At 41.1% G+C, this 11,768-nt stretch overlaps 1 protein-coding gene across 1 annotated transcript in view; it reads right to left on the bottom strand.

Moving 5' to 3' along the window:
* Nucleotides 1-7,989: 7,989 nt before the first annotated feature.
* The window catches only part of Lcmt1 (leucine carboxyl methyltransferase 1), a 50,286-nt gene continuing 46,507 nt past the window's right edge, over nucleotides 7,990-11,768 (bottom strand). The window contains exons 10-11 of the mRNA XM_051192902.1: nucleotides 10,062-10,159; nucleotides 7,990-8,208 (exon numbers count right to left, since the gene is read on the bottom strand). Of these exons, the coding sequence (XP_051048859.1) occupies nucleotides 8,186-8,208; nucleotides 10,062-10,159 (121 nt within the window). The 3' untranslated portion in view covers nucleotides 7,990-8,185. The remainder of the gene's footprint in view (nucleotides 8,209-10,061; nucleotides 10,160-11,768) is intronic.

Here is an 11,768-nt window from a genome sequence, read left to right as displayed (position 1 = left end):
AGCCCTTCTCCACTATCCCTTTACTCCATACTTACCTAAACTTTGTGGTTACATGGATTATAGTTTGCATATTGAAGACTTAACAGCTAATTTCCATATATAAGCAAATATATACCCTATTTGTCATTGTGGGTCTGGATTACCCACAATGTTTTTTTTTTTTTTTCCAAGCTCTACCCATTAACCTGGTAACATCATGATTTCATTTTTTCATAGCTGAGTAATATCCCATTATGTAAATGTAGAACACTTTCTTTCTCCAATCATTTGTTGACAGACATATAAGTTATTTCCAATTTCTGGCTATTATGAATACAGCAGAATTGCACATGTTGAGCAAGTGTCTCTGAAGTAAGATGAAACATCCTCTGGGTATATGCCCAAGCATGGTATATCTAGATTTTGAGATAGATCTATTCCCTGATTCCTGAAGAACTGCCACATAGATTTCCATAGTGGCTGTACAAATTTGTACTCACACTAACAATGACCGAGAACTTCCTGTACTTTGCAGTCATTTGTTTTATTGATCTTGGCCATTCTGACTGGTATAAGATAAAATGTCAAAATAGTTTTGATTTGTGTTCTCTGAGAACTAAAAATGTTGAACAGTTCTTTAAGAGCTTCTCTGCCATTTTAGTGTCCTCTTTTGAGAGTTATCTGATTATATCTGTTTTTGTTTTCAATACAGGGTTTTTCTGTGTATCCCTGGCTGTCCTAGAACTCACTCTGTACACCAAGCTGGCCTTGACCTCAGAGATCTACCTGGGATTAAAGGTGTGCCACCTGGCTTGTACCCCACTTTTTAATTGGGTTGCTTGTTACAAGCACTTTCCCACCAGCCTGGTCCCAGAGCTGCATCAGCCCCAAATAACACACAGAGACTGTTGGCCAGTTACTAGCATTTCTTATTGGCTAGCTCTGTCTTAAATAATAACCCATTTCTATCAATCTAAGTGTTTCCATGTGGTCTTATCTTACCAGAAAGAGGGTCCAGATCTCTTCTCTCACGTCCTACATATTGACTCCTCTCTACTACATCTCCCAGCATCTTCCTTGTCTCCCAGTCCCACCTATCTTGCTTTCCTATTTGCCAAAAGTGCTTTATTCATTAACCAATAAGAGAAACATATATATAGAATGACATCTCCCATTGTCTCCTCTTTTCTGTCTAAAACAAAAAGAAGGGTTTAACTTTAAAATACATAACAGAACAGTTATCAAATAAGAATAATAGTTAACAATATTTAGTCCATTAACATTTACTAAGTATATGTAACTTATCTTTAATCCTAACTAAGGAAAACTGTAACCATAACTATCTTTCTTCAACTCCATCAAAGACCACAGAAGAATAATATATAAACTCTAGAATTGATAGAGACAACTCACTACCTGGACAGTCATTCAAAGTTCTTCTGTCAGTTGGCTCATCCATCTTCAGCCCATAGGCCATAGTGTATCTGGCAGACTCCTCAGCAAAGCAGGAAACTTTAAACTGTCCACTAGTATTGGCTGTTTGCCAGGCATTTTTCTTTGTGTCTTGAAGAATGTCTGGTAGACTCTTCCATGAAGCAGAAACCTGTAGCAATGTTCATCTTGTTTCAGCAGTCACTTTTCTGTGGGTCCTGCATGTCCAGTTTATACAGCATAAAGTCAAACAGTCCAGACAAGAGTAGTATCTTGCCCAAATAGCTTGTCTTGCCATACTGGAAGTAAACTCCATAACGAGTTTCTTCGATATCCATCTTACTTTCTGATGCAAGTGGTGTTGCCAGGAGCAGTTGTGCATCATTGTTAAGAAAAACCCTAAACCATTTGAAATGCCATGTTCTGTAGGTCTTTGAAAGGTCTGAAGAATGCTTATCCAATTGAAATATATCTCTATATATCTAGAAAACCTAACCAACCTAACTATAAGCTTTGACTATAATAGGTTACTATCTACAATCTGTACTTAATTACATTACATTTTTAAATAAGCTATATAAACACAATACCTAAACAAGAGGAGAAATATATATGTATGTATGTATGTATGTATGTATGTATGTCACAAAATTTACCTTAAATTTGTGTCAATAAATGAAAATCCATTCCAAAACAAAGCATTCATTCCTATACCATAATCCCCTTTTTACCTTTAAAAAGAGATTGGTTGTGATCATTAACCATTTATAACCAACCCATTTAGATGAAAACAAACATTTATAGACAATATTTGGGAATTTTGGTGTCATTCTTTCCAAACTGCTTCCTGCTGGTGGGGACACTGTAAAACCATGGGAATCCTAAGAAGACACAGAAATACTGACTGTAGTCTGTAAGACTATCTTGTCTCAGCTGTTTTGAATATTGGATCACCTGGAACACTGCTTTAAGGGGTCTTGCTTGACCAAACCATGTTAGTTTGGAAGGAATCCATAGCTTTTCATTTTCTGTGGAAACAAAAATAGAAGCTCTTTTCCCACAGTAACCTGTCCTTAGACTTAAATTTTGAAATCAAGGCATTTTTAAAATATATAAATTGGATTAATTCAGCAGCATTGACAATCGACTTGTTTTAGCAGTTGTTGTTCCTTCCTTAGCAATTAAGCAATTCAAAAACAACACAATAGCATACAGTATTCAAACTCTGAGTAGTTTCTGTCCTCACATGGCTTTTTTATTACTCTATTTCTTCTACTTCTATTTTTTCATTTTTTTGAGACAAGGTTTCTCTGTGTAACTTTTGCCTGTACTGGAATTCACTCTGTATACCAGGTTTGCTTTGAAATCACAGAGATTTGCTTGCCTAAGCCTCCTGAGTGCTGGAATTAAAGGTATGCACCACTACTGCCCGGACACTTTTTTTTTCTTGATGTCCAGTTTTTTAGTTCTTTGTATATTTTAGATATTAGCCTCCTATAAGATGTGTAGTTGGTAAAAATATTTTTCTATTTTGTAGCCCACTTTGTCCAAATGATGCCCCATCTATTAATTGATGTTCTTAGTGCCTGTGCTGTTGGTGTCTTGTTCAGAAAATCTTGTATTGAGTCGATGAATTCAAGCCTATTCCCCACTTTCTCTTCTGTCACATTTAGGGTATCTAGTCTTATGTTGAGGACTTTAATCAATTTGGAGCTGAGTTTTATATAGGGCAATAAACACAGATCTACTTGCATTTTTCTACATGTAGCCATCCAGTTTGATCATCACTATTTGTTGATGCTTTTTTTCCCATCGTTTATTTTTTATTTCCTTATTTAAAAAAACCAAGTGTCCATGGGTATGTGGACTTATGTTTAGGTCTTTAATATGATTCCATTGATCAATGTTTCTGTTAACATGCTAATACCATGCTGAATTTATTACTATAGTTCTATACTACCATATGAGGCCAGGGATAGTGATGCCTCCAGAAGCTTTTTTATTATTCAGGAGTGTTTTCACTATCATGTGTATGTGTGTTTCCATATGAAGTTGAAAATTTTCCTTTCAAGTTCTGTGAAGAATTGTGTTGGAATATCGATTATAGATAGCTTTTCATAGGGTGGTCATTTTCACTCTACCAATCCTACTGATCCATGAGCATGGAAATTCTTACCATCTTCTGCTATATTCTTCATTTTTTAAAAATTCATTGTCTAAAAGTTTTTTTTATCATACAAGCCTTTCATTTGCTTGATTAAAGTCACCCAGTCACCCAAAACATTTTTTGAAGTGATTTCTTTTCTTTTTTGTTTGTTTGTTTGTTTTTTTCGAGACAGGGTTTCTCTATATTGCTTTGGAGGCTGTCCTGGAATTCACTGTGTAGACCAGGCTGTCCTCAAACTCAGAGATCTGCCTGTCAACACCTGGCTCCCTGATTTCTTTCTCAGTCCACTTGTCATTTATATATAAGAAGGCTACTGATTTTGTGTGTTAATTTTGTATTTTGCTATTTTGCTGAAAGTGTTAATCAGCTGTAGAAGTTTCATAGTGGAATTTTTAAGTCATGTATGTGTACTATCATATCATCTGCAAATAAATATATTTTGACTTCTTCACTTCCTATTGGTATCTCCTTGATCTCCTTTGGTTGTTTTATTACTCTACGACTTCTAGTACTATATTGAATAGTTTTTAGTCAGAGTTCTCTAGACTAACAGAACTGATTTAGTAGACTGAATTATAGGCTGTGGTCCAGCTAATCCAACAATGGCTGTGAATGGAAGTTCCAAAAATCCAGTAGTTGTTTAGTCCACCAGGCTGGATGCCTCGGCATATCTTTAATATATACTGGAAACCCAAATAAGTAGGTTATAATGTCAGCAAAGGAATGTACTTGCTAGTGATGGCAAGAGCAAGCAGGCAAAGAGAAAAGGCTTTCATCTTCCATATTCTTGTATAGGCTTCTAGCAGAAGTCATGGCCCAGATTAGAGGCAGGTCATCCACCTCTAAAGATGTGGATTAAAAATGTGTCTTTCCATCTTGCTGGGCAGTGGTGGCACATGCCTTTAATCCCAGCACTCAGGAGGCAGAGGCAGGCAGGTTTCTGTGAATTCGAGACCAGCCTGGTCTCCAAGAGCTAGTTCCAGGACAGCCTCCAAAGTCACAGAGACACCCTATCTCAAAAATCCAAAGAGGGAAAAAAGTATGTCTTTTCATCCTAAAGGATGGAACTGAAAGTAAGCAAAAATTGAAAATAAGTAAATTTCCCTCAAATTAAACAAACAAACAAACTCTCACAGGTGTGCCCCATTTAGGGGTTTTTGTTACTTCCAGATATAGTCAAGTTGACAACCAAGAATAGCCATCACAAATAGATATGGAAAAAGTAGACAGCTTTGTCTTGTTCCTGATTGTAGTAGAAATGCTTTAATTTCTGTCCATTTAGGTTGATATTAGATGTGGGCTTGCTGTAAATTTCCTTTATTATTTTGTGGTATGTTCCTTTAGCCCTAATCTTTCCGGGACTTTTATCATGAAGGGCTATTGAATTTTGTCAAAGGCCTTTTCTGCATCTAATGAGATAATAATGTGGTTTTTATTTTTCAGTATTTTTATATGGTGAATTGCATTTATTGATTTATATATGTTTAACCATCCTGGCATCTCTGGGATGAAGCCTACTTGATTGTGGCAAATGATCTTTTTGATGTGTTCTTGGATTCAGTTTACAAGTATGTTACTGAGAATTTTTGCATCTATGTTCTTAAGGGAAACTGGTCTGTAATCCTCTTTCTTTGTTGAGTGTGTGGTTTAAGTATCAGAATAACTTTGGCCTCATGGAAAGAATTAGGCAGTGTCCTATTTGCATCTATTTTGTGGAATAATTTGAGTAGTATTGGCATTAACTCTTCTTTGAAAGTTTGGTAGAATTATGTGTTAAAACTATCTGGCCCTGGGCTTTTAATAGTTGGGAAACTTTTAATGAGTGCTTCTATTTTATTGGGGGTTATGGGTCTCTTTAACTTTTTTACCTGTTCTTGATTTAACTGTGGTAGGTGGTAATTATCAGGCAGCAGGAAGAGAATGCTATTCTGGGCATGGTTTGATCATCTGAGGCCTCAAGGCCCACCCCCTAGTGACACTCTTCCTCCAACAAAAACAGATCTACTTCAGCAAGGCCATACCTCCTAATAGTGTCATTCCCTATGAACCTATGAAATCCATTTTCTTTCAAACTACCACAGGCTACAAAACCAAACCAAAATAAAACAAACAAACAAAAAACACAACAAAAACAATGCCCATATTTACCAGTGGTGATGTGCTTTTATGTTTATCCCATTCATTGTCTTATTAAATCACACACTTGCTCCATCAAACTGAGCTTCCCACTGCGGCCCCAGGGGTTCCTTTTTTTTTTTTTTTTTTTTTTTTTTTTTTTTTAAATGTATTTACTATGTATAGGTGTTCTGCCTGCATGCACGGCCTGAACACCAAATCTCATTATAGATGGTTGTAAGCCACCATGTGGCTGCTGGGAATTGAACTCAGGACCTCTGGAAGAGCAGCCAGTGCTCTTAACCTCTGAGACATCTCTTCAGCCCCAGGGTTTCCTACACACTGTGTTAAGAATATTCAAAAACATAAGACATACCAATACAAACCTGAAACCAAGCTGGGCGGTGGTAGCACGCCTCTTTAATCCCAACAATTAGGAGGCAGAGACAGGTGTATCTATGAGTTCGAGGCCAACCTGGTCTACTAAGCAAGTTCTAGGACAGCCTCTAATGCAACAGAGAACCCCTGTCTGGAAAAACAAAACAAAAAACTTCCTGTCCTGAGAATGAAAGGAGACCAGAAAGGAAAAGCTTCCTCGTTGGCAATTCACTTCCTTCTCAGGCAGTCTCAACACATCCACTCCCATAGTATGCACTGAGTGGAGCACAACTGAGTGTTCAGGGATGCTGGTGCCAAGGTTCCTAATAGTGGAGCGGGGGCTGTGGCCTCAGCTGAGGAGCTTCCCCACAGCCATTCATTCCTGTTCATGCAGCTCCAGCATCAGGCAGGAGGGTTTTTTCTAAATTGTGGGGCCCTAACCTGCTGCATAATGTTAATCTCATTACTGCTTATCATAAACCCAGAGCCTGGAAACACCATACAGTTATTCACTTAGTTCTGGAGGTCAGAAACAAGAAACCTGTAACTTCAGTCTGTCAAGTTTTCTGCAGGCAAGGTGGGGGTGGGGAAGGGGGAGTGGGGGTGTTTCTGGGGACTCCTGGCCTTTTAAAAGATTTAGTTTTAGTGATATATGTGTGCACTCATGTGTGGGTATGTGCATGTTGAGTGCAGGTGCCCACAGAATATAGTGGCTTCAGATCCCCCTGGAGTTGGAGTCATGAGCCACCCAATATGGGTGCTGGGAGCTAGACTTGATTCCTCTGGAAGAACAGTCACTACTCTTAACCTCTGAGCCATCTCTCCAGCCCCTTGGCATTTTTTGGCTTCTAGAAGTTGCTTACATTCCTTATCTCTTGGCCCTTTCCACCATCTTCAAAACCCATCCCTCCGCAGTCTGTCACTGCATGTTGCCTGGCTGTGTCTTCTTGTCTGGCTTATGTGGGTCCTTGTGATTGCACCAGAGCCCCAAATGACCCCGTTTTGAGACCCTTAAACTCATTGGCAAAATGCCCATTTGTCACAGAAGGTGACACATGTACAGTTTCAAGGAGCTAGGGTAATTTTTTTAATGGCTTACGTACCTTTTTTTTTATTTGAAAGCAAACTTTTTTATTTTACATACCAGTCCCAGTTCCCCCTCTCTTCTCTCTTCCTGCCCCCCACACATACCTCCACCCACCCCACCCCCATCGACTCATGAGAAGGTGAGGCTTCCCGTGGGGAGTCAACAAAGTCTGTCACTTTGAGGCAGGACCAAGGCCCTCCCCCGCTACCCCCCAACCTCAAATCCCTCCCACCCCCCCACCCTCAACCACCCCTCCCCAATCTATGCTGAGCAAGGTTTTTCTCCATAGGGAACAGGCTCTAAAAAGCCAGTTCATGCAGGAGGGATAAATCCTGGCCCCATAAACTGCCAGTGGCCCCATAAACTGCCCAAGTCCCACACGTGTCACCCATATTCAGAGAGCCCAGTTCGGTCCCCAGCTGTTAGTCTAGAGTCAGTGAGCTCCCACTAGGCTCAGGTCAGTTGTTTCTGTGGGTTTCCCCATCCTGGTCTAGACCCCTTTGGAGCTAGGGTATTTTAAAGAGGCATTATCCAATCTGCCATGACAACTGGAATGAAAGAGCCCAGTAAGCCTACCCAAGGCAACACCACCTCTGCAACACCAGAGAAGAGCTCCAGCATCTGTGGCAGGTCAAGGGTCAGGGACCACAAGGTGGTGTTGCAATAAAGAGCACAGGGAGGAGTAAATTCCCAAATGGAATCTGACTCACAGGATAAACCAGGGTCTGAGTAAGACTCAGGATCCTGGGTTTTAGCTGCCATGGCTTTGAACCCTGGCCAGCCTCACAGGGCAAAGAATGCCAATGGACACCAGCAAAATCCAACACACAGACAAATGGCAAGTGAGATTTATTTAAACAATGATAAGTGGCAGGAACAGGATCTGGTGTGACCACCTTTGAAACCAAGGGTTCTTCTGAATGTGCCATGGCCCAGCAACAGAGATGAGGCTACCCAGCCCTCAGGGGCCCAGGACACTCCCTGGGCTAGAGACTTCAGCTTCCACCTCAGCAGGAACCTTCAACAGATTAGTAGGTTATCTCCTTTAAACCTAAGGGGAGAGAACACAGGTGCAGTCAGATGCCTGTGGCAGAGCAAAGGCCCTGGGGTGGGTGGGGGGGCAACACTGCTACCTGCCCATCCACTGGCCCTGGGCACCAGCACAACTCACTGCTGGACTTCAGACACTTCCTGCGTGAAATAAGACTTCCTAAGAAAGTGAGAGGTCAGGCCAGTTTTTGTTTATGGGTGGTTTAAAATGGATTGAGAATGTATTTCATAACAATTTATGGGTTCCCAGCAGTGAATGTCCAAAATCTACCTGCTAACTGCTGAACTTTGAGCAAACACAGAACTAGTTCTTCACTACGTGCTGACACACCAAAGAAACCTGGGACATTAAAATGTTTATTATCCCAACCTGGGTGTGCTGGTGCACACTGTAAACACAACACTTGGGAGGCTAAGGCAGGAGGACCACAAGGTTGAGGCCAGCCTGGGTTTCAGATCACCCTGTTCCCAAAGCACACCAAAACAAAAACAAAACAAAACAACAACAACAACAAAAAAAAAAGCCAACAACAAAATGGTGGCACAGAGGGAGGAAAAACAAAGCAGTTCAACTTACTGTTTAATGACAGTTAACTTAAACTCATTAGAAACCTGTATTTCCTAGTTTGGGAAGCTTAAGTACATTCAAACATAGTCTTGTGATAGAGTTTAATACACTCGTTACAGTTATATTCTTCGAGAAGTTAGTAACTAGGGAGAAAAGGCTTATGTTACATGATTAAATTGGAAAACGCAGTTCAGTTGATATGAACATATAAATTCAGCTCTGCTGAAGATAAGACAAAAGTTCAGCACAAGGGCAGAGGGTGTAGCCCAGGAAAGTGTCACACCCTCCCCATGGTTTCTCTGCTTTCATGTGTGAGGCTCTTGCAACCTCAAAACATGAAACCATGTGAGGCACACCTATAATTCTGGGAGGCTAAGAGCCAGGCTGCTTTACACATCTCAAACAACCAAACAAAAAGACAAAGAAATAAATTATGTATTTTTTAAAAAACAGTAGAGGAAACATCGCTAGTGGCTGCCCGAGATCAGGCCACAGGCAGAGCTTCTGTGCTCTACATTTTACAAGTTTCCCAAGTTCCAACTACAATTTCCTTTATTAGGAGGGGGTTCCAATAAAAAAAAAAAAAAAAAAAAAAAAAAAAAAAAAACAATAAAGGGATTTCCATCCAAAACCATGCTGGAAAGACTTTGTGAGCTGAACTGCGGAGTCCAAGCAGGCTAGACTACCAGCTGTCACTCAGATCACATTGTGGGAAGGCACCAGAAACCTGGAATCTCCTGTGGTCTTGTTGGGCTGTCCTGCTCAGGAATAACCAGCTACTGGCAAGCAAGGACAACTGGGCTAGGAGCCAGCAGAAGCTGGATCAGAACCTGGAAAACCAGGTGCTGAGGTTCCTGCTTGAACTTCATGGTCTTGCATGCCTCTGTCAGGAAACTACACCTCAACCCTAAAGAGGAGGGAGAATTGCCCTGGAAGCTCCATAGGTCTTTTAGAAAGCAAATGATCTATGTGTTAGTATCTAGTAAACATGGCTCTGAGCTGGTGAAAGGGCAAAAGCTGATTATTTTTATTAAGATTATTACTTAACCTCTCAGGATTTTCAACCTTCCCAACTGCAGAAATCCCATGGCAGGCCTGACAAGGGTTGGCTGGCTAGTTGTGGTTTAAAGAGTTCACCTAATTCTGTGCTATAAAAGTCTGGAAGAGCAACAATGACTTCCCTGGGTACTCTGTGGGTATGTATACATGCTTCCCCAGTTCTCTGAACCTGAGCTACCGCCCTGCCTCCAGCCCAGACAACAGGCATCAGAAGCACACTCTCTTACCAAACTCCTGGCCTCCACGAGTGGCCCAACACAGGCAGTAATGTTGCATGAGCTGCTCTAGAAGCTCCAGTTCATCCAGGAACTCGAGGGATTCTATTCTGTGCAGAAGTCAGAACAGGAGATGTGGATTGTATCACAGTTAGGAAGGAAGATGCTGGCCCACAGTTACGACACGTTCATGATACCACATGGAAAGAATTTGGACACACAATAGTATACATGCTGTGGCTTACAAGAAAGAGGGAGAGGTGGGGAGAGTCTGGAGAGATGGCTCGGTGAGGTTAAGGGCACTTGAAACTCTTCCAGGGCATCCATGTTCAATGTTCAGTACCCACCCACAAAGAGACTCACAACTGTCCTTAATTCCAGTGGCCTCTGGGGACACCAGACACACATTGTATGTGCACATATATACAGGCAAAACACACATACACATGAAATTAAAATAAATTTCCAAAAAGAAGAAAGAGTGCTGGAAGTTTAGCTCAGGGGAACAGCACATACTTAAAACGATAGTCCGGAAGAAAGGAGAAGGAGAATAAAGGAGTGGGAAGAAAAGAAGGGGCAGGAGAGCAAGAAAGGGTGAGAAGAGAAAGAGGAGAAGGGGGAGGAGGGAGGGAGGGTTACTCCAAAGTCAAGACAAAGAAACTAGAAAGGTATCTGGAATGCTAATAGCAAAGGACTCATTTCTTTGCCCTGTAACGCTTTATAGATCTCAAAATCTTCAGTATACAATAATTTAAAAGATGAAGAAAAGATCAGGCCAATAGAAAAGAAAAACAAGAGGTCTTCAAACTCATTTATGAGAAAACAAATATAAGTGAAGACACAAGATAGTTGTCTTAAGGTTTCTATTGCTGTGATGAAACGCCTTGACTTGGGGAGGAAAGGGTTTATTTGGCTTATACTTCCACGTTGCTGTTTAATGCTAAAGGAAGCCAGGACAGGAATTCAAACAGGGCAGGATCCTGGAGGCAGGAGCTGATGCAGAGGTCAAAGAAGGGTGCTGCTTACTGGCTTGTTCATCATGGCTTGCTCAGCCTGCTTTCTTATAGAATCCAGGACTCAGAGATGGCACCACCCACCATGGACTGGGCCCTTACCCATCAATTACTAATTAAGAAAATGCCCTACAGGCCTGCCTATAGCCTGAACTTATGAAGGCATTTTCTCAGTCAAGGTTCCCACCTCTCAGATGACTTAAGCTTGTGTCAAGTTGACATACAACTAGCCAGAACAATAGTTTTCAATGTGCAAAGATCGAAAGCTGAACACAAAAGAAGGCACTTTCTAAATTACTACTAAGATGACAAAAGAGGACTGTCTCCTTGGGAGGCACTTTGGCTTCTTTTAACACAGAGAAAGAACATCCTCTGACCCTGCGATCGACCCTGCCTCTAAGAATTTATCCTGCACCAAAGCTACAGCTCTTCCAGAGGCCCTGAGTCCAGTTCTCAGCTCTCACTCGAGGACACCTGAATTCAGTCCCCAGCACCCAAACTGGGCAGCTCACGACTGCCTGGAAACACAGCTCCAGGGGGGTCCTATGCACTCTTCTGGCCTCCACAAGCACCCATACAAATAGAGCATACATAAACACAGACACATGTACATAAAAATAAAATTTTAAAAAGGGTCTTGGTAGATTTTATTGTCAACTGAACACAACCAAGAGTCACCCCAGAGGAGAATCTTGAGGAATTGTGC

Source organism: Phodopus roborovskii, unplaced genomic scaffold, assembly GCF_943737965.1.
Source record: "Phodopus roborovskii unplaced genomic scaffold, PHOROB, whole genome shotgun sequence".
Lineage (NCBI taxonomy): Eukaryota > Metazoa > Chordata > Mammalia > Rodentia > Cricetidae > Phodopus > Phodopus roborovskii.
The sequence above is the reverse complement of the archived record's forward strand: the minus strand, read 5'-3'. Positions and strand labels throughout refer to the sequence as shown.